The sequence below is a fragment of the Somniosus microcephalus genome, chromosome 4, assembly GCF_052327205.1.
Source record: "Somniosus microcephalus isolate GS21.2 chromosome 4, FLI_Smic_1.0, whole genome shotgun sequence".
In the NCBI taxonomy this organism is placed as follows: domain Eukaryota; kingdom Metazoa; phylum Chordata; class Chondrichthyes; order Squaliformes; family Somniosidae; genus Somniosus; species Somniosus microcephalus.
In genome coordinates this window covers 267,796,050-267,819,722 of record NC_140990.1, presented here as the reverse complement: position 1 = coordinate 267,819,722, position 23,673 = coordinate 267,796,050, and the positions used below count along the sequence as shown (strand labels likewise).

Genomic DNA, 23,673 nt, shown 5'->3' with positions numbered 1-23,673 from the left:
CAGTAATGTAGATGATTTTTACATTAGTAAAACATCTACTTAACTGAATTGTAAGAATGGATTAAAGTTTGTGAAAAAGTTGTCAAATAGAACAGATTTATTACAAAGCAGTTGTATGAGCACCAACAGGCTTTAGGTCAGTCACACTCTTCTTGTTCAGAGACTCCTGTTGATCTTCTCAAAACCATTCCAAGTCTCCAAACCCACCAGCACAAGTCTTGTCTGTGGACACCAACGAGTCGGGGGTGTTTAGCTATTCTGGAGATCTGTTGATTGCCTTTGGGGATGAAGGAGCATTCATGTGGAACTTTCTTTCAGGAGATTAATTAACTAGGGTAAACTTAGTGATGGAATAGATTGTAAATAGTCTGAGGAAAGAGTGGGTTAATGGGCTGAATGGCTTTTTCTAGTTCAATGCTTGAGGTAAATTTTAATCCGTCCAGAATGACCAATTATTGTACTTATCCATGAGCTGTACATTTGCAAGCCAGCTGGTTATTCTTGCCATCCAATCTTTTTAGCTCATTACTATAGGTAAGAGTTCAAAATCTTATCTGACTACCCATGTATCTATGTATTTGAAACAAGAACATTTCACAATGTTCATTGGAAGACTGTTGTTAGTAGTTGTTGGAACCAGTGGCTTTGTATTTGATGTCATGCTGCTTAATTGCAAAACAGTGTATGTAGCATCTTGTATTCATAACAGACCAAGGCAGCACTGCTTCTTTGGTATGTGTTGTAAATGAAATACTTTACTTTCCTCTACTAATATGACATCTTCTTTCTGAATGTACAACAACAACTTGGATTTATATAGTGCCTTTAATGTAGTAAAACAATGTTGAATACTTCACTATTAAATTGTCTTAACATTACACCCAGTAGTGAATTTTCACCTGCAATATCCACTTGTTAATATTTTTTAGTCAATGAGATAATTGCATTGAACTGTTGCACCACTCTTGGACCAGAGCAAACAAACCATCTGGTGAGTTTTACGCAGCTAAATGTTTGCAAATAAATAATTAGAAGTGTAGAAAAACATTATGCTGCAGTAGTATTTTGTTATTTTCATTATGTCTTTGAATTAAAAGAGTAGTTTTTTTTAATTTTAATTAAAAGAATGGCCAGTGGAAAGTTAAAGACTGTGAGGAAAATATATGGAGCATCTGTAAGAAGCCAGGAAAAGTGGAACAAGGACAACCTGGAAAAGATAAAGGCTGTCCTGAGGTGAGAGATCTATTTCTGGGAATACTGTATAGGTTTATTGTAATATTTAACCACTATTGTGTGGAAATTGTTATTGGTGTTAGGTGGAACATCTGTGCTATTGGAGGGTTGCTATAGCATTGAAAGCATAAGGATAGTTAAGCTTATTGTTGCTGACATAATGGCCTGGATTTTGCTGTACTAATAACGGCATAGCTGTCAGCGCTTGCCTTTATTACTGGGTAAAACTAACAGCAACTTCTGGCGTCCACACATGCGCAGTTAAACACGGAAATCCAGAAGTTGTAGTCAGTGATACCTTGCTCCTCCATAGGCTGCGCTGTTGCAGTCTTCGCCGATGGATTCTTCACAGAAATCAATTTTATGGCATGAACTTGGCTAATTGCCCACTATTCTTGCTCTAAAAATGGCTGAAAAAGTTACGGCTTGTTCAATCAGGAATAACAGTTTTTATTGGTGTAGTAAGTGATAATTACTGCTGAACAACCTCTTGCCCTGAAAAATTAATTTGATAAGTGTGCAATCTAATTCCCTCAAAAAAAATTAATGTTGCAGATTTTTTTTTAAATTGAAATAATTTTCTCATAGTTTTTCTCTCATGTATTTTCCTTAATCCCATTTGTATGTCCCGATCTTTATTTCGCTTCCTGTACAATAATTTAAATGTCATTTATATTTCCTGTTTTTTACTTCCTGCTTTGCTGTCTGTGTGTGTCATTGAGGATTCTTCAATCTAGTTGAACAGCTTCCCTGCTGCTTTGCCTGCTCACAGACGCCGCAGATCCCCTTGTAGAGGGCGCCAAATTGAAACAGACGCCGGAAGAGTGGAAGTCTCCGCTAACATGCCCGCTAAAAGTCTGTGGGCAACTGTACGCGAGGTGAACGGAAAGCCGTTTCTTGGCCACTCACAGCAAAATCCAGGCCAATATATAGTTAAGCAGAAAGTGCAGCATATTCCATAGCTTATGTGCAATGTGTTGCGAACCTCAAAATACAAACCCAGAGTTACTGCAGAGCTTAAAGCCTTTTTTGCCAGTTTAACTAATTTCTGACAGATGAGCAGTTATTCTTTTGAGCTGAACCCTTTTTTCTGTATACTGTAGATATTGAATTCACTGTTCTATTATCATTAGTGTTGGCAGAGGAGAACCAGCAAGAGCAGGAAAGGTCTACCCATTATATCAGGTGGTAAATGATGTACCGTCAAGTCCCACAGAATATAACCTTGGGGATCTACTGTCCCAGACACAGCTACTTGGGATGACAGAAGAGATGTGCCAAAAGAGGCCGAGGATTAGAAGGAGACTGTGATGGAGCAGTGCCATCTCCTTTAGGAAGATGTACAGACATGATCGTCTACCTGTGTGCACTGCTGGTGGCTGTCGGCTTTACCAATTTGCACTACCGATGCTGTTCACCCATGTATCAAAGGTCACAAATGCATTTTTCAGTAGGGTCAATAGCATAATCAATTTTTCCACTGGCCAGCAACTGCAGCATAATGGAGCAACCCATTTCTACACATCAGCTAGGGCTTTCCCGGAGTCTAGAGGGGGCTGGGGTCATTGATTGCACCCATTTTACAGCTTGCGCCACTGATTGTAGTGCTGTGTTCTATAAGAGTTGTAAGGGATTATTGTATTACTGTCCAGCTGGTATGCAATCACCAGCACAGAATAATGTAGATGAATGCCTACTTCCCCAAGAGTACTTATGACGGTCAATTGTGCCTTCTTTATTTGAAGGTGAAGAAATAATGGGAGGATGGCTTCTAGGAAACTAAGGCTATCCTTTGCACATTTTACCACAGCTCCTTAAATCTGCAAAACCATGGGTTACAAATGTGCTTTGTAATTCTCAAAAAGCTAATGCAATGGCCAGTTAACCCTTGATTACTGCAACAATGGTAATTACCATTTTATAGAACAAAATAGCAGTAGTGTTTTCATCTATTTTATTAGATTGATTATCTAGAAGCAATAAATTTGATACTTGTTAAAAGGAAAGGCGTACTTTCCATCCAAAAGTGGCATATGATGGGATAGAAATTGGTATGCGTTGCACCCATTTTTCAGGCGTTAACCGGGCGCAAAGCATACCAGTTTAGCAGTGGGACACCCTGCACCCAATATGTGCAGGCTTTGGTCCCTAAATACATAAGGCCCACTTTTTAGGTGTCTTGGGCAAATGCCTAAAACGGGCGTTAGGCCGCATAATATGTAAATTAGAAGCCTAATGCCTGTTAATGGGCCCCTTTTGAAAATTCGTCAGTGATGAGCAGGACAGGCGTCGACCCTGCCCTCAGCAGGATTCTTTAGCAGCCCCCGCAGCTGTCAATGAGTGATGATTGTTTTCTAATTTTTCCTGGGGAGCAGATTTTTTTTTCTGCTCCCTTCTGGCTCCACAGCAGTTCCGAAGACCATTGTTGACCCCCCTCTCTTGACCATCTCCCCCATCCCGATCGCTGCCACCCCCCGCCCCCCCAATCGCTACCCCCTTCTCCCATCTCCTGATTGCTGCTGTGCACAGCAACTAGGGAAAATCTTTCTACAGGTTTATATTGTGGAACTAAAGGATATCTTTCATTTTTCAGGACTGGAAAAGATATGAAGAATCCTGCTATAAGATTGGCAATCACCTACAAACCTATGAGGAAGGTTCAAAAAAATATTATTGTTCACTTGTTACTATTGAAAACAGGTAAAATTATGATTCTCAGACCAACAGTTGTTGATGGATGGACAGAATCAGTTGTTCAGTTTTGTTATCTCAACTTATCTTTGTGCATGAGATCAGAATTTACATCCCCTCCATACCCCTCTCCCAACTCCCTGCTGGTCCTTGATTAGCAGGGGAATGTAGTTCAAATTTGTAACAGTTGTGTTCTTCTACCCCTTCTCCTTCTCAGAATCTCTTCATCTAGAGCAGCGGTTCTCGAGCCTTTTATGCTGAGCCCCCCTTCGGAGATTCATATACCATGCGCATCCCCCTCTTTGTAAGAAACAGGGTAAATTTCACAAATTAATGCTCCGTGTGTGGAATCTCATGCAATAGGGGCACATATCGGGAATTGGCGCCAACCCCTGACCTCACCCCATGACTATCCATTAAGTTAATGGAGCCGCATTCAAAAAATTTGCTGTGTGTGTCATTTCTAAGTAGTGAGTTAAATGTTTGGCCATTTTGTTCTTTCTCTGCAGCAGCAGCCTCCAGCAGCAGTTACTGGCTTATCAAATCAAAACAATACATCTGTTTGTCTACTAAAGAAATTATCTTTCACACTTCAAAAGCTTGATATAAGGGGAATAAAGCAGTTGCCAGTGCTGTCATAATATTTTTATGAAGTTACATCTGCTGCAATAACGTAGCAATACAATTTCTTGCAGTGACAATCTAATTTCAATCTTCTTACAGCTGAAATCAGCACATTCTGGGATACCAACATAAGGAACAAAGCTTGTTCTGTGACAATCATGCACAAAGGACATTAACAGTGCAGCATACGGTATAAAGCACATTTACCAAACTTGCAGTATTATATGTACTCTTGAAAGCTTCTTATAGGAAAAGTAAATGGGGGAGAAATTGGCTAACCCCCAAAAACGGGCGTGGGGTACGTGATTAACCCAAGCCCGTTCATTGCGTTGCAGGCAGCACTTAAATTGGTGCTGCCAGCGCTGTTCAACGGCTGCATGCATTAGCGGGAGGACCAATATCGTGAGTGGCTAGCGCTACTTAAAGGCAGCCTGCACCACTTAAAGGAGAGGCATCAGCTGCAAGAAGAGGTGGGAGTTTTTTTTTTCAAAAGTCAGACTGGGCTGTGATACTTTGAGCAATGGCTGAACATATGAGAGAGTGAGCACCAAGGTTTTCAAATAATGCACTGGAGGTCTTGGTGGAAAGGAGGAGAGACGTCCTGTATCTACAGGGGGGGGAGGGGGGCGGGGGGCAGGGGACCCTCCAGACGTATGCTCAGGAAGCAGTGGGAACAAGTAGCAGCGGAGGTCAATGCCATGAGTGTTGCTCCAAGAACATGGGTGCAGTGCAGGAAGAAGATTAACGTTCTGACATGAGTTGTCAAGGTGAGTGAATTCATTTTCAAATGGCATATCCTACCAACTGCGACACCAGCCTCATCCACTGCTTAATTCTCTACACCTCCATCACCCACCTACCAACAATCTCTCTGAATCAGTACTCAACCCTAAAATTAATATGCTTTACCTCGCCCTCCTACACTTAGCGCTGTTGCAATCCTCACACCCACAACTCGCAGCTTGCACACACTGGCAGCTATTCAACTATGAATGCAAACATACTGCAGGACACTCACTTCCCTCTTTCTTGCAGGAAAAGGTGGTGCATAACAGCAGGCAGCAGATAAGAATTGGAGGAGGACAAGTGCGCCTGCATGTTTTAACCCCCATGGAGGAGACTGCTGGCCATCATTCGAAGGGACAACACTGAGGCCATGGCCACTGGCAGGGCTGAAGGGATTGATGATCAGGGTATCTGCATACCCTAATCCTCCTTCTGTCATCCCACTTCTCCCTCATCCCACAATCTCTTCTGACTCTCAAGCTTCAGATGGTGGAAGCGCACACTTACTTTCTCCTCTCCCCTCACCACAACCCAACCCTTGTCCCTTTTTCATTTCAGATACCCAAGAACTGGAACCTTCCCAGTCAGTGGAGGAAGAGGAAGATGACAGTGAAGATGAAGAGGCACAGTCACTCGATCTTGCACTCAGCCAGCAGCTCGGAAACTGACACTGCATGTGTTTGAGGCTAGGATAGAGGAGGGTTCTGCACACAATGAGACACTGGGCACAAGTACGCAGGACCCAGGGCGGGGGGAAAGCACAGTGCAAGTGCCAGCTCGCCGGAAGGAAGGTCGCACACTAGTTCTGCTGCAGAGGACGCAGATGAGGACTTTGATGGGCCAGCCTACAGAAGAAGGCTAATGGATGTACACACCCAAATACTTGGTGTATTAGAAAGCCTGCGCTCAATGTCGAGGAGCATGGAGGAGTCCAGCGCCAACTTGGCACAGGGCTTTGCGCAGACCTTGGAGCCCATCCTTTCCAACGTGGATTGGGTGGTCACCTCCTTCAGCACACCAAAGGTCTGAGTGCTGCAGTGGAAGCTCAGACTGCTGCCATCATGGTTATGGATACCACTATTCAAAGGAGCTTCCAGGGGTCACAGCAGTCCATCAAACAGCTCTCCAATCAGTAGGATTGCTGAGATGCCGTCCCGGGAGAGTAGCAGGCTCCATGGAGAACGAGCCTGCTGTTCTCTCTCAAGATGACAGCATTCCTGCTCCCATTCCTGCCACTCTGCCGGTGCCCTTGCTTTGCCTGTCAGCCAGCCAGACTGCTGCAGCCCAGGCCAAAATGGCGCCATCTGAAGCCAGGCCTTCTATGCCCAGAACTGCTCAAGGTCGCCCTCTAAGGCCATTTTGCAGTCTCCTGAATTGAAGATCAGTAGCCTTCCACCACCCATGCTACAGCCACTGGGAAAGCACCTTGTAGGAGCACTAGGTTAGGAAAAGGCACACTAAGGGAATGCACAGGGGTGATTAGTTTATTTTTGTATTCGTTGTCATGATTGAATTTATAAAATTGGATTAGAATGTACATTTTCTGCTGGTTTTTCTTTTTGTGCTGTCGGAAAGAACATTATGTGATGGTCAGTGATAGTGGAATGATAAGGAATGTGGGGCTGTTGGTGAATGGTAAGGTGTGGTTGAGGTTACTTGTGCCACTCATGAATTATTTGATCACAGAGCCCAGGCAGAAAGAGATTGTCTACATTATATCCTCTCTTCCTTTTGTTCTTCCACTTCCAGTTGCACTTCCTTCTCCTCTTCCTCGTGCTCCTGCTCTTCAGCTTCTCGCCTGATGGGTGGTGGCAGGGGCTGTTCCCTCAGTGGCAAGGTTGTGCAGCATGCAGGATACTACCAAAATGCTTCATAGCCACTCAGCTGAGCAGTGCAGGGCTCCTCCAGTGCGGTCCTGGCGGCAGAAACGTTGCTTGAGGATGCCGATGGTGTGCTCTATAATGCTCCTTGTGGCAGCATAGCTCTCATTGTAGGCCTGCTGTGCAAGTGTGCGTGGGTTCCGGATCAGAGTCATGAGCCATGTCATGAGTGAATAACCCCTGTGGCCCAGTAACCAGCCTTTGACTTGCCATGGTGGGTCAAGTATAGGTGGCACAGAGGACTGCTGCAGAATGAAGGAATCGTGACTGCTTCCAGGATAACTGACATTCACCTGCATGATGAGTTGCCTGTGGTCACGCACCTGCTGCATATTGAGGGAGTGCAATCTCTTTCACCTCATGAAAATGGCCAAGCTCGCATGAGGCACATGCAAGGCAATATGCGTGCAGTCAATGGCACCCTGCATCATGCGGAAGCATGCAATCCATGCAAACTCTTGTGCTCACTCAGCCTGCTGCCTTTGGCAAGAGGGAATGGGACGATGCTATCTCTGAGTATAGAGAGGCTCAGTGACTTCCCTTATGCAGCAGTGTACTGCAAACTGCGAGGATGCTTATATCTCCTTATGAACTTATCTCCAGCAGCAGCCTGGAAGGAGCCAGATGCATATAGTTCAGAGCCACAGTCATCTTGACAGCCACAGGTAATGTTGTCCTTGCCCTACTTTGAGGTTGCAGTGTGGCTGCAGCAGTTGGCAGACTTCAGTCACAACCTCTTTTGTGAAGTGCAGACGTCTGAAGGATTGGCCTTCACTGAAGTTCAGGTAAGAGAATTGCTCCCTAAAGACCCTCGGCAGATATGGTCCCTGCTGAGAGCCCTTCTCTCCCTCCTCCCTCTTCCAGCAGCTGGTCCTGCTCTGTGTGGCCTCTCTTTATTCTCCCAGTCATGCTCATTTCCCAGAGGAAGGTGGGGTGGAGGGTCCTTCATTTTGTTTAATGTCATGTTTAGCTGTGCGAGTATAAGTCGGCGTAGGCTGGAGCATGGAATTCAAAAATGGCAGCGTTGGTGTCAAATCAGCGTTGCACACTGATTGACATCATCATCTGCCTGCTCTGTATACTGCTGGCAGTTGTTGGGTGTGCATGAAAACCCCTTTACCAAGCTGACCTCCTGTCGGGGGTGGGGGGCGGCGTGCATGTGCAAATATTTGTGTTCTTTGATGTACACATGAGAGGTAATAAATGATAACAAATGTTTTGATTTCTGGACCTGTCACTTTGGCTTTTATTACCGGTGAGCTTATTCCATGACCTATATCCGGGATTAAATTATCTTCAGTGGTGCACAGGGTGGGCTTCGTGCACTGATCACGAAAAACTGGAATGGTCACACTGCTCGGCCCATACAACGTAATTAGTCATTTCCTGTAGTCTGTAAATGATTGATGCATTCTCCAATTTTATTTTTGTTCAAGAATTCAGGAGAAACTTCTTTGCCCAAAGAGTGGCAAGAATGTGGAACTCGCTACCACAGGGAGTAGTTGAGGCAAATAGCATAGATGCATTTAAGGGGAAACTAAATAAGCACATGAGGGAGAAAGGAGTAGAAGAATATGCTCATAAAGTTACATGAAGAAGGGTGAGAGGAGGCTCATGTGGAGCATAAACAGTTGGGCTGAATGGCCTGTTTCTGTGCTGCAGATTCGATGTGACTCGCATTTGAAAAGCAGCTATTCCTCAAAACCATGTAATAGTGTTTGCTTCCTCTTTGGTTCCATTTTCAAAATTTTTGCCAGACTTCTTTGACTGGATTGGTCCAGAGTACCAGAGACAACTTCTGCATGGTATCACGGACAAAAAAAATACTTACTTGTTTTAGTTTTTCTTTTTGCCCAAATAAAAAAGGTAGCCCAATATTTTTTTTCAGGAAGGTGGCACTCTTTAAAATTAAGAGTTTAAACAAAGATTTGTTTTGCCCCCTGAAGTAAGAACATGGTATTTCCTGGTGCCTGTCAGAAAGACTTTAAATTGACATTTCACAAGGTTTGTTGCTACAGTTCTATGACTTAGGTTTCTGGATTTTTTACTCCAGGTATTTTTCTCAAGGTCACCATGTATCAGGCATCTCTCATTGATGAGCCCTTATTCCCTATGACCCAGAGTGTGTCTTTACCTATGAATAACTTTCAGATTGCCTAGGAAGGAAACAGAAAACCCTCATTACTATATTTCAGTATACGTTATGCCCTCGTGATCTTATTTGATTTCGGAAGCTGATGGAATAAACATATCGCTTGAATGTGGCTAAGACTATAAATACCAAGCAGATTTATTGAATAGTAAATGGATAAGTGATCACCAAACATGGCGGAAGCACACGTGAAAAATGAACAGTCAGGACGAGTGATATTCAGCCTCCACTTGGAACAGAAAAAGCACCTAGAAGTTTGGGGTCCATTCTTGGAGGTTGAACACTGGCATGTACGGCCTTCAGGCCTAAATGATCCCAAGAAAACAAGACCAAACAAGTTGCGTTAACCCCGAGACTCGCATTGCTCCCAGCACAAGCACTGTCATTCATGCTGTTTCTTTCTCCTTAAATGTAATTGCTTAAGGAGATAGATTGTTGGTCTTATCGTACACCAAGGTCCGAGATGCTCCATTGACCATTCCACGGCGTTGTCAATTCGCACTTCCAGGAATTTGCGGCGCAAAAATAATGGAGCTGAAGGGTGAGGAAAAATCCAGCTCCTGACGCATGCCACGAGATGTCCGCTCCAGCAATGTCTGTGCCCTAAAAATTATGGTGGGAATTTTAACCCCCAAAAAAAGGTGGATTGAATGGGATGTTAAAGTGTTAAAAGTCTGAATCCCGACCCCAACCTGCCTACTTCTGGTTTTAACGGAGGCAGGATGGGGGAAGCGGGCAGTCAACCTGATCCCAGAAGGCGGGTCGCCCATGTAAATATTATAATGAGGCTGCCATGCCTCAGAATTAACCTCCATTTTAAATTTAACTGTAGCTGGTCAGGTTTTGCAAGCCTCATGAAACCCAATAGCTAAAGTAAGGTGAGGACTGCTGGAACAGGAGGCAAGTGCCTTTACACTTAACTCCTGGATTCGGTGTTCCAGCCTAACCCGATTGGAGACCCCTCCCCACTGCTCCTCTGACCCTCCAATGCTTCTAGTTCGCTCCAGTGATTCATAATTTTTCATCCTAGCTCCTAAGGTATGTAAAGCATTACAGTAGTTACTTTAAATTCATATTTAATATAGATAAGAGGCCACAACACCAAATTTCAGCTGACAGTAACTTTGGCAGTACATTTTGATACTGGGGACCAGCCTAGTTGCTCTTTGCACTTGAATGCCTTTTACTTCCTGACGGTCAAACTGGACATCGTATTCAAGGTACGGCCTGGCCAGAGCACAATAAAGTTTGATTATTACCCTTCTGACTTGCATTCTATTGTTTTGGCTATATATTTCAGCATCCTATTGGCTTTGATGATTTGCATTGATTTTGCATATTTAGGGGTAAAATTTCAGTTGATTTGTGCCTCACAAAGCAACTCTCGCCCGGGAACGGCACCGTTAACACCTCCCGTGAAATTCAGCAGGAGCTTAGCGGCGGCGGTAACTGTTAGCTGTTAATTGTTAGCCTCCGGCAATGATGTAATCGCCGTGTGCAGCACCCTGGCTGCAATCTTCGGTAGTGCCCCCTGACTTACCGCCGGACGATATGTTGGTCAGGGAGGCGTATGTGCGGCTGGGGTGGCGCAAATTAAAGGAGGTGCCGGGTGGCCGTTTTTGTTGCTGGCTGCCTGCTAGCACCTGCCCCCGTTGCTGTCCCTGGGCTCTTTTGCCGGCACTCCGATCCCTGGTGGCCCAGCTGGGTCTCGGGTTGCGCTGCGCTAGGCCCCTCCCCTTTAATAAGGAGAGGAAGGCCTACAGTACCGCGGTGCGACGTGATATTCACTCGCAGCGCCCCAAGAGGGAGGCGGGGCGCTTCCAGTAGCACCCTGCTTCCCTCTTGGGGTGCTACCAGTGAATTTCGGGCGCGGGGGCACTAACTTTTTTGGGGCACTAAAAGTAGCACCTAGGCGAAGTTAGTGCCCCAAAGGGGACGCGACCCAATTTTGCCCCCTTCGCATCAATTCTGCAAAGATTCCAAGGACTCTTTCATCTCTGTCCTTTAAGTGTAAATTCTATTGTTAAAAGATTATGGTCAAAATTAATATATATTTAACACTGCTGCTCATTAAACTGTCTTCTAAGATGTGCTTTTTGACTTTTACCAATTATCTCATTTTCTGCTTGTGCTGACATGTATGAATTCTCAAGGAATAATCAGGATATGAACAAATCTAATAAACCACAGATTAGCAATAGATCCTTTCACTTAATCCACGCAGTTCCTTTGGTTATGAGAATGGCATAATATGTTATGCATATACAAGAAAGTAGTTTATCTAAAATATCTGTTACCTTGCGTCATTTTGACAGATGAACAGAAACCTAGGGCTGAATTTTACCGGCACTCAGAGGGTGGGTTCGGAGGCGGGTCCGCTGTCAAAATCAAAAAGATTGACAGCGGGGCAGAATCCCGCTCTAAACCCGCCTCCTTGTGAGTTTCCCTAGTGCCGGCTCTGCCTGTGCTTTGCAGATATGGCACTAAGCGGCGGGCCATGCAATTGTGCAAGTTAAGAGGGTGTTTAAAGCAATTTAATCACCATTTTACAAGGTACAAAGCATTTTCCCCAAGTTTTCCACGAGGTTCCTGTCGCTCGGGGATCACGCCAGGTAAGTATGTTGGGTTCTGAACAACTCTTCATTTTTTTGAATAGGTGAAAGCTGCAAAATTGATCTAAAAGCTACCATTTCACAACTGGTCACTTTCCAATGTCAGAAGCTGGAGCATTAATGATTTGGAACCCACTTTTGAGCTTTATGCACTTGAAGTATTTGGAGTAATCTCTCTCCCACTGTCACCTCCTTGGAGCAACCTATTTCAACATTGACAGATTACTTCAGTCATCTCAACCTCGCCTGCCATTTATTCCATCAGCGTCGGTGCCCTTGGAAAAAATCTCACCTTGGTCGTCAGAATCCCAACACAATCAGCCCCAACACCAGCATCACCAGGCATACCAGTAGCACCAACATCCACACCAATCTTCTCCGTAATCAACTGATGTTGCACTGGACACATGGCATCATCACCTGTGCACATTGCTGCCTGGGATGCCAGCGATGGCCTCACCATGCCCAGATTTGCTTCACTTAACGCTGTACACCCTGGCTGCCACATGATGCACCAGGCTGGCACCACCCCACACCAGCACCCTAAAGCATCCTTACAATGTCCAAGCCATTCCTTTCACACTCATCACCATTGTGTTGGGGGGGGGGGGGGGGGGGGGGTGGAGGAATGTTATGTCTCACCATTCACTGCAACTCACTAAGCCACTTCCAAAGGTGCACACAAATCTGTCCAAGAACGCAAAGTGTTCAAAATAAAGATTTCAATGTTTGACAGCATATTACCAGAAATTTCACATGACCATTGGATAAACCACCTGAGTGCCTACCCTTGTGTGTTCTAGTTCGTATGCTTACAGTAGGATGAGGGTGAGTGCGAGGGGTGGCTAGTGAGATGGGGAAGTGATAATGTAGATAGAGAGGGATGGGTGGAGGGGCAAGGTAAGTTGGTGTGAGTAAGGATGTGCAGGAGTAGGGTAGGGAAGGCAGTGTGATGGGGATGTGATGAGTGGCACAGGAGGATGAGGTTGAGTGTGGCTTGGCAGTAACGTTTCATGATCTACTGATATTAAAAGGTTTGCACCACTGCAACCTGGTCCTCCTGACGACATCCCTGCTTGTGCCCTCCTGTGCAGTGTGCAACCAGACTGCGTCGGTCTCCTGGAGAGGCGTCTTCTGCCCATTGGAAGGGAAGAAAACCTCCCTGCATAAGCATATGGAGGGAGTCATCGGAGAGCCTGGGTGCAGCCATGCACCTTTGTGCAGTGCTTGTCAGTGTTTGCAGCACCTCCATGCTTCTGAACACTGACAGCACAACCGTCAATGAATGTGGCTGTGGTCCCTTTAAGGAAACCGGCTGATAACTCATCATCAGATGATGTCATCAGACACACTTCCTTTTAATTGGCCAGGAACCTCGCAGGGCGGGCTTAACAAGCCCAATCAATGGATAATCACTTGGAGGAGGCGGGATGAAGACAGTTGCGGAGTTTGAGGCCGCTGTCTACTCCAGCTGCACCGGACTCGCCACGGCTGGCGAAATCGCGGCCCTAATTTCTGTTAAAGAGCAACAGATGTATACAGCTCTATTTCCTTCCCATGTTTAATTTTGGGTTAAACAAACTTTTTATTGACAAATACATTTAAAACATGGGAAATACATTATCCTAGTAAGCTAACAGACAACATTGAGAAATCAAAGGCCCTATAATATAAGTTAAACTGTTCATCACAGTTGTATATAATGCCAATTCAATCTACCCTAATATCACTTTTTCACTAATTTGTGTCATTAGCATGTATAGCTGGTTGGTTAATTATTGTTTATTGTCATGAAATGATGGCGTAACTGTAGAATTTATGACATCCAGTATATACATTCTTGGTGCCCAATTTAACCCTAACTTAGGAAAGAATTGCACGCACAAACCCTGAGATCACGGGTTTGTGCGTTTCTACACGACTTTGTATTTCATGGAATTCTGAGATGCACGTGAAGAACAGGGTCAGTATCGGCCATGTTTTGAAGTACATGGGAAGTCGGGTTAATATGAATGTAAAGGGGTGTTGCATCAATCGCTCTTGAGCATTACAGAAATTATTAAAAGATGTATGTTTGTTTCTATATTTAAATTTGTGGTTTTACCTTGTTTCCATAGGTTTGAACAAGCATTCATCAACAGTCTGATCAGTAATTTTGCCAGAGAAGAGAACAAGTACTTCTGGATAGGTCTTCAGGATAGGAACCGTACAGAAGAATATACCTGGTTAACAACAAATGATAGGAAAGTACCAGTTTTCTTCACAAATTGGAATAAAAACCAACCAGGTAAATGACCAAAAATGTAATGTTTACTGGAAAAAAAAATTAATTTATGATTTACTTTTAACCATCATTATTAATTAACTTTTACCCTTGTCATTTTTAAGTGTATAAATTTGTGTTTTAATATTTAAGAGGGAAGCTAAAATTAGGGATTTGTAATTCTTATTTGTATTTTAAGGTAGTTGACAAAAACATTTGGAAAATTGTTTAGTATCTTCTGCGGATTCCCTTCTTTGCTTTTCAGCTCATTCAGGTGGCTGTGTTGCCCTGGCAAGAGGAAAATCTCGTATCCTTTGGGAAGTTAAAGATTGTAAAACCTTCAAAGCGATCTCTTTGTGTGAGCAAAAAGCTGCATCTGCTGTACAATCGGTGTCCTTCCCTGATCAAACCATGAAAGCTGGAGCTAAATGTCATTTTGGATGGGAATCAAGGTCAGATCTTCTCAACTGCTTCAAGGTGAAAACATTTACTTTCAAAGCAACTGTAAGCAAAAGTGTGTTTTTACAATTTTTGCTTTACACCTTCACAGTTATCAGTAGTAGAAGATTTAGCTTGGTGCTTTACACTAAAGTTTGATTCAGATCTTGATACAGCACAAATAATGAAATAATATAACTGCTGATGTGTTATGTTATATTAAATCAAACTCTAATCCTCATGATCTTCCACATCTACTCCTATCAGCCTGGTGAACATTATTTTCTTTTGGATTAGTAGTCAGTTAAAATAGTTTCCAGTGAATTTAATGGTGCACTATATTACTTGCTTTCATAAATAATTATCTTGAACAAAAAAATTCTTAAAATTGGCAATATTTTAAGAAATAAGTTTCAATTTGACTCCAATTGTATGATGAATTATATTGGGTTTATCTAATTGTTGATGCTTCCAGTTATCAAAAAGAAATGAAGAAGGCTGCCTTGAGCAAACCCGAGGGGTGGGGAGAGGAAACTTGTATTTATATAGCACCTTTAACATAGTAAAACGTCCCAAGGCGCTGCACAGGTGTATTATAAGACAAAAAAAATTGACATTGAGCCACATAAGGATAAAATAGGGCAGGTGACCAAAAGCTTGGTCAAAGAGGCAGGCTTTAAGGAGCGTCTTAAAGGAGGAAAGAGAGAGATAGCGAGGCGAAGAGGTTTAGGCAGGGAATTCCAGAGCTTAGGGCCTAGGCAACAGCAGGCACGGCCACCAATGGTTGAGCGATTATAATCAGGGATGCTCGAGGGCAGAATTAGAGGAGCGCAGATATCTCGGGGGGTGGGGCCGAAGGAGATTACAGAGATAACAGGGAATATGAGACGGAAGGAAGGGCCTGAGAAGAGCAGAGATGGAGAGAGGAGTGGAAAGGAATGTGGGAAACTGTCACAATGTAGGAGAAGGTCAAGCACCACTTCCTTACGGCATCTAGGTCTGGGCAATAAATATGGTCTTGCCAGCATCACCCACATCTTGAGAACAAAAAAAAAGTCAGCTACAAAGTCAGAGGTTACAGCATTGTGACCAGATTAAACATGTGGCACATCCCCCTTTTTTAACTGGATCTTTCAGGTAATGGTCTGTGATCTTTATTAATAAACATTTTATGTTCAAAGGTATTCCATCATGAGAAAGTGTTAAAGAAGAGAACTTGGGAAGAAGCAGAAGAATTCTGCCAAGCATTTGGAGCCCATCTTGCAAGTTTCAACCATTACAGTGAGGAGGTTTTTCTGAATGAAATTTTGGGATGGATGTTTGTCAGGTAAAATATGAAATGTTATATTTTTGAATGCAACATAATTATTCAGTTATTTTTGTTTAGGTTGTTTGTATGTCAGAACACAACTTTATAGTTAATCATTTTACTATATATATGAGAAAGATGTAGTTATAAACCGGCTGCACTTTTGAATTTCACAATTTATAGCTGTGGAATCTCCTTTAACAATCTGAATCTTGACTCTAAAACAATTGTCTAAATTCAAGCTATTTAGTGATTAAATTGATTTACAAATGGAATTGTCTGTACCTGAAGGCTTAATTCTAAAATGACTGTGAAAGAGCAGTATTGCAACTTTAATTAGTAGAAACAGTTTTAATTTGTGGTACTTAAATTTTCTTTAGATAATTCTTTTTGATAATGGATATCCTATTAATTGAAAGAGGAATATGGATTCTTCCTCATTCAGTTTTCATCCACATACCAATGGATTTGCATGACTGTTCAATAGGAAAAATCAAAGGGACATGGTCCCACAATAGTAAGTACAATTATCAAGCCAATAGATTACTCTCTTTTTCTTTTGTAGGCTGCTATGTAGCTGCCTTTGTGAAAAGTTAATTTCAAGTCACCGGTTTTTGTGTTTGACATTCGGCACAATTTTACTGTTTTCTCTTCGAGAGGTGTAAAGTAATGATTACGTCTTACCTATAGTTTAGTTGACTGTTTAATGGCTCAGTTGTTATTGTGCCTCCAGGCATGCACCAGTTTTTTTTAAATCCGGTACTTTGTCCATGGAAGCAGTTCACTATTTTATTTACATTACATTTTGTAACTGTTTTATTCTACGTTGAATTTGAATCATTGCAAAAATTGGAACTTTTGAGGGCAGGATTGTATCACTTGTCGAATGTTCTTCATACACCAGACAGTGAGCCCTCTGACCCTCTAAAATGATCAAGAAGCACAGTGCTCCAAGATGGAGTGAAAATCATCTGTCAGAGTCTACAGTCTGAGTAGTCAGTGCTCAGGTCTAAGTTCTTTGGTATGTGGAGGATAACTTGCACTCAACAAGTGAGGAAGACATTACCAAAAGTGGGCAATCTAACCTTGTGAGCCATAATAATTGATGTTGAAACGAATTCCTGCGTCACTTTAATCTTCAGTCCAAGCAAGGCATTCTAAATGGCATTTGAAATAAATGAAGTATAAAGTGATGTTGCATCATTGCATACAAGCTTTTTCAATGATTAGGTGAGCAAGCACATTTTTATGTTTTGTGAAGCACCGTATTAATTTATCCTTCGAGACTCTACCAGAAAGCTGTATAATATTGGTGATTACAGATGCAGTGCAAAAGGAGTTCAGGAGTGTACACAGCATGTTAAAAAACACTTGGGACCAATTTCTTTTAGATATCTGCACAACTCCAGCCTCAAAGTAACTGGGATATGTGTCTTCCATACCAGCTGAGAGGAGAGAGGAAGAAAAAAGGGAATATAGTGCAATTTTGTGATAATGGCAAAAATGCTGTAATGGTAACGTTTCGGTGGGAGCAGCTCAGCTGTCAAATTGATACTTTCCCTTCCCCATCTTACGTGGCATATTGCAAACTAAATGTTGGACAGCAAATCAAGGGGCCAGAAGAAGATGTGAGGCCTACCATAGAATAAAACATGTATGTGCTATGAAATGTGGAGCAACTGCATTTTATTTCTACCAACACAAATTCAGTAGGACCTTACCCTGTAAATTGTTCCTGGCAGATCTCTCTCAATATTGCTCACAGGTAGCTGGGGGTATGGAGCAGTGTTTGTATGTGTTGCTTATACAGAGCTGATGTTTCCACTTTGTTTCTCATTGAAACCCTGTAGTCTCTCGAAGGCTGTGTTTATCCTGCAGGGCCATTGATATATAGGCACGAGAGGCAGATTTTCCTTCTGGCTTCTAGGCTGGCATAACTCTGGTGTGATGGATTTCCATTCACCCAATATTTGCACACCTGTCTCGGCTGATTTCTTGGAACATCTTTGGTGGTTTCTCAGCAGGGATCTCACTTCAGGGGATGGAGGGAATTTATTGCTCTGGGTTTGGCAAGTCTGCAGCAATGTAACCTGCCTCCAGAGAAGCTGAAGCAAATTTATTTTTAAAAAGAAAATGAGGCAGTAATCCATCGGCCTGCTATCAATAATACTCCCATTAGACCATTTAAATGTTAAATCGCTGCCAACTGTCATAGCAACACTGTAGGCCAGGGGTGCATGTTACTCTGGTAGAAATGATGGGATCTACATGATATGTTGTCTTTGTGTCATTTTCATATCATTACAATACACCACGTATTTGGATGGACATATTATATGTCCAAATAATTTCAAGTGGGGAAATCCTGGAAGTGGCTGTAAGTGGCAGGGGTGCTGGAATATCAAATCCAGAGGAAAATCACCAAGATTTTTAATATCGGTATAGCTCAATTGAAATGAATTGGGAGAAAATGTCAGCCTACATTTTTTTAATATATTCTAGGGAAGAAGAACGATGGTTTTGGATTGGGTTTAGCAAAAGGAATCCAGCTTCTGCTGGCTCCTGGGATTGGAGTGATGGCAGTGCAGTAAGTAATTCCAAATTAACTTTTACATATTGATAACTTTACAGCGTACTCCCAGTTAATTTACTTTACATCCATTTTTTGCAATTCTATATGCATGAAGAAGTTCGAACAATAATTGATCCCCCTAGAATTGATTTTCCTTGTGAGGAAGGATAAAGATGGAAAGAAAACTCAAGAATACTGGAAATCTCAAATAAAAGCAGACAATTCTGGAAGTGTGCAGCAGATCAGTTAACAGCTGAAAGAAAGAACTTGCATTTATAAGTGACGTTTCGTTTGCATTCTTGGAGCCACATAGAACTGCTTCAGAAAGAGAAATATAGCGTATTATTTTGGAGTGATACTTGCATCGATGTCCCTGTTGGTGCTGCTTCCCATTTTACTGTGCTGCTTAGCTGAATTTGTACTTGCTCACAGCTCTTAACTCCACACACTTCCTCCAGATCAAACATGGCACTACGGAACCCCTTTGATTTTTTTTTCTAGTTCTGTTCCGGTCCATTCCCCGAGCCCTTCCTCCATTACATTAATTACTGTAATAAAAACAGAAAATGCTGGAAACACTCAGCAGGTCAGGCAGCATCCGTGGAGAGAGAGAGAAACTGAGTTAACGTTTCAGGTTGATGACCTTTCATCAACGCTTACATTAATTACTGTGAAGGTGTTGATTCCTCTTCATTAGTGTTTTTTTGAAATTTAACCTATCTTTTCTGTTTCAAATGCTACAGATCTGTTGTGTCTTTCCAGTCTTTTCAATATTTAATGGAAGGATAGATATTCTTCAATCACTCAAGTTTTCTCTTTTTTTAAACTGTAATTTGCTGGCCCTTTTCTCTTAGAGTCATAGAGTAATACAGCACGGATAGAGGCCCTTCGGCCCATCGTGTCCGCGCCGGCCATCAAGCCCTGTCTAATCTAATCCCATATTCCAGCATTTGGCCCGTAGCCTTGTATGCTATGGCATTTCAAGTGCACATCCAAATGCTTCTTAAATGTTGTGAGGGTTTCTGCCTCCACAACCCTTTCAGGCAGTGAGTTCCAGACTCCAACCACCCTCTGGGTGAAAAAGTTCTTTCTCAAATCCCCTCTAAACCACCCGCCCTTTACCTTGAATCTATGCCCCCTAGTTATTGACCCCTCTACTAAGGGGAAAAAGCTCCTCAGCATCCATCCTATCTATGCCCCTCATAATTTTGTACACCTCAATCATGTCCCCCCTCAGCCTCCTCTGCTCCAAGGAAAACAAACCCAATCTGCCCAGTCTCTCTTCATAGCCGAAGCGCTCCAGCCCTGGTAACATCCTGGTGAACCTCCTCTGCACCCTCTCTAACGCGATCACATCCTTCCTGTAGTGTGGCGACCAGAACTGCACACAGTATTCCAGCTGTGGCCTAACCAGTGTTTTATACAGCTCCATCATAACCTCCTTGCTCTTATATTCAATGCCTCGGCTAATGAAGGCAAGTATCCCATATGCCTTTTTTACCACCTTATCCACCTGTTCCGCCGCCTTCAGGGATCTGTGTACTTGCACACCCAGATCCCTCTGACCCTCCGTCTTGCCTAGGGTCTTTCCATTCATTGTGTATTCCTTTGCCTTGTTAGTCCCCCCCAAAGTGCATCACCTCGCACTTTTCCGGGTTAAATTCCATTTGCCACTGTTCCGCCCATCTGACCAACCCATCTATATCGTCCTGCAGACTGAGGCTACCCTCCTCGCTATTTACCACCCTACCAATTTTTGTATCATCCGCGAACTTACTGATCATACCCTTTACATTCATATCCAAGTCATTAATGTAGACCACAAACAGCAAGGGACCCAGCACCGATCCCTGTGGTACCCCACTGGCCACAGGCTTCCACTCACAGAAACAACCTTCGACCATCACCCTCTGCCTTCTGCCACTAAGCCAGTTTTGTATCCAATGTGCCAAGGCACCCTGGATTCCATGGGCTCTTACCTTCTTGACCAGTCTCCTGTGCGGGACTTTATCGAAGGCCTTACTGAAATCCATGTATACCACATCCACTGCGTTACCCTCATCCACACACCTAGTCACCCCCTCAAAAAATTCAATCAAATTAGTCAGACATGATCTTCCCTTGACAAAGCCATGTTGACTATCCCTGATTAATCCTTGCCTCTCCAAGTGGAGACAAATTTTGTCCCTCAGGATTTTTTCCAATAATTTTCCTACCACTGATGTTAGGCTCACTGGCCTGTAGTTCCCCGGTTTTTCCCTACTACCCTTCTTGAATAATGGTACTACATTAGCGGTTCTCCAGTCCTCTGGCACATCCCCTGTGGCCAGAGAGGTCCTGAATATATGTGTCAGAGCCCCCGCAATCTCCTCCTTTGCCTCACACAGCAGCCTGGGATACATTTCATCCGGGCCTGGGGATTTATCCATTTTTAGGCCAGCTAAAACCGCCAATACCTCCTCCCTCTCGATGTTAATATGTTCGAGCATATCACAGTCCCCCCGCCCTATTTCTATGTCTACATCGTCCTTCTCCATAGTGAAAACAGATGCAAAAAATTCATTTAGAACCCCTCCTACATCTTCCGGCTCCACACACAGATTGCCACTTTTGTCCCTAATGGGCCCTATTTTTTCCCTAGTTATCCTCTTACCCTTAATATACTTATAAAACATCTTCGGATTTTCCTTTATTTTGCTCGCCAGTGTTATTTCATGGCCCCTCCTTGATCTCCTAATTTCTTTTTTAAGTATCCCCCTGCACTTTTTGTACTCCTCTAGGGCTTCCTCCGTCTTTAGCCTTTTGTATCTTCCAAAAGCCCTCCTTTTTTTCCTAATCCATTCTCGTATATCCCCTGACATCCAAGGTTCCCTGTGGTTTTTGGAACCACCCTTGACCTTTACGGGAACATGTTGCCGTTGTATGATCTCAATCTCCCTTCTGAAAGCCTCCCATTGCTCCGATGCGGATTTTCCTACAAGTAGCTGATCCCAGTCCATTTTGGCCAGATCCTGCCTTATCCTATTAAAATCGGCCTTCCCCCAATTTAGAACCTTTATTTCCAGCCCATCCCTGTCCTTTTCCATGACCACCTTAAATCTTACCATATTATGGTCACTATCACCAAAGTGCCTCACCTACTAGCACTTTTTCCACTTGGCCGGCCACATTCCCTAGAATTAGGTCCAGTACCGCCCCCTCTCTTGTAGGACTTTCTACATGCTGGCTCAAAAAGCTCTCCTGGATGCACTTTAAGAATTCTACACCCTCTGAGCCTTTCACACTCTGACTATCCCAGTTAATATTGGGGAAGTTGAAATCCCCCATTATTATTACCCTATTATTTGCACATTTCTCTGAGATTTGCCTACATATCTGTTCCTCTATCTCCCCCTGACTGTTTGGAGGCCTATAGTACACTCCCAGCAAAGTGCTTGCCCCCTTTTTGTTTTTAAGCTCCACCCATATGGCCTCATTAGAGGACCCTGCTAATATATCATCCCTCCTTACTGCAGTAATTGACTCCTTAATTAATATTGCGACACCCCCTCCTCTTTTACCTCCCCCTCTGTCTCGCCTGAAGATTCTGTACCCCGGAATATTGAGCTGCCAGTCTCGCCCTTCCCTCAACCATGTCTCCGTGATAGCAACAATATCATACTCCCATGTGTTTATCAACACCTTCAGTTCATCCACCTTATTTGCAAGACTCCTTGCATTAAAATAGATGCCATCCAGCCTTGCCCTTATATATTTGCCCTGTCTACCAAGCTGACTTGTTCTTTTCTCTATAATTGGCAGCACATCCCCCCCCTATTTCAGCTCCCCTCTGTATCCCATCCCCCTGCCAAGTTAGTTTAAACCCCCCCCCCCAACAGTGCTAGCAAACCTCCCCGCAAGGATATTTGTCCCGCTCTGGTTCAGGTGCAACCCGTCCGACTTGTACAAGTCCCACCTTTCCCAGAAGCAGGCCCAGTGATCCAGGAAAGTAAAACCCTCCCCCCTACACCAACTCTTTAGCCACGCATTCATCTGCTCTATCCTCCCATTCCTATACTTACTAGCACGTGGCACTGGGAGTAATCCAGAGATTACAACCTTTGAGGTCCTGCTCTTTAATCTGTTACCTAGCTCCCTAAATTCTTGATGCAGGATCTCATCCCTCTTTTTACCTATGTCGTTGGTACCAATGTGGACCACGACCACTGGCTGTTCACCCTCCCCCTCCAGAATGCCCTGCAGCCGCTCAGTGACATCCTTGACCCTGGCACCAGGGAGGCAACAAACCATCCTGGATTCACGTCTACGGCCACAGAAACGCCTATCTGTTCCCCTTACTATAGAATCCCCTACCACTATTGCTCTCCCACTCTTTTTCCCCCCTTCCTGGGCAGCAGGAGCACCCCCAGTGCCAGGAAGTTGGCTGCTGCTGCCTTCCCCTGGTGAGTCATCCCCCTCAACAGTATCCAAAGCGGTATACTTGTTTGAAAGGGGGATGTCCGCAGGGGTTCCCTGCACTACCTGCCTGCCTTTGTTGCTCCGCCTGATGGTCACCCTCTGTGCTGCCCTACCCTGAGGCGTGAACAACTCGCTAAACGTGCTATCCACAAGCCTCTCAGCATCGCGCATGCTCCAAAATTCATCCACCCGCAGCTCGAGCGCCGCAATGCGGTCTGCAAGTAGCTGCAGCTGGATGCATTTCCCGCACACATGGTCGTCAGGGACACTGGCAGCGTCCCTGATTTCCCACATGGAGCAAGAGGAGCAGAACACGGGTCTGAGCTCTCCTGCCATGACTTACTCCTTTTAATTAATTAAAAAATTTATTCAATACCCCAGTTACAGGTATACTCTAGGGCGCTTTATTTACCAACTGTCCCCACTACACCAGAGACCCTAGAAATTTAACACCACAGAAGTCAAGCTTGTATTGAAAAGAGAGAAATACTCACCAACCAATCACTTACCTGCTCCCTGGTGACGTCACACTTGTTTATTCCTTCCTTGAAATTCCTTTTTTGCATTGTTAACCATATTTTGTCACGTTATTTTGCTGCACAAAATCTAATTTGTTTCAGTATCCTGAAAGTAAACAGTCAATTCCAACATCTGA

At 43.7% G+C, this 23,673-nt stretch overlaps 1 protein-coding gene across 1 annotated transcript in view; it reads left to right on the top strand.

Moving 5' to 3' along the window:
- Window positions 1–23,673, top strand: part of pla2r1 (phospholipase A2 receptor 1) — a 180,639-nt gene that overhangs the window by 65,917 nt on the left and 91,049 nt on the right. Inside the window, exons 9-14 of the mRNA XM_085984225.1 lie at window positions 1,126–1,233; window positions 3,827–3,933; window positions 14,096–14,265; window positions 14,507–14,718; window positions 15,861–16,006; window positions 18,491–18,575. Of these exons, the coding sequence (XP_085840351.1) occupies window positions 1,126–1,233; window positions 3,827–3,933; window positions 14,096–14,265; window positions 14,507–14,718; window positions 15,861–16,006; window positions 18,491–18,575 (828 nt within the window). The remainder of the gene's footprint in view (window positions 1–1,125; window positions 1,234–3,826; window positions 3,934–14,095; window positions 14,266–14,506; window positions 14,719–15,860; window positions 16,007–18,490; window positions 18,576–23,673) is intronic.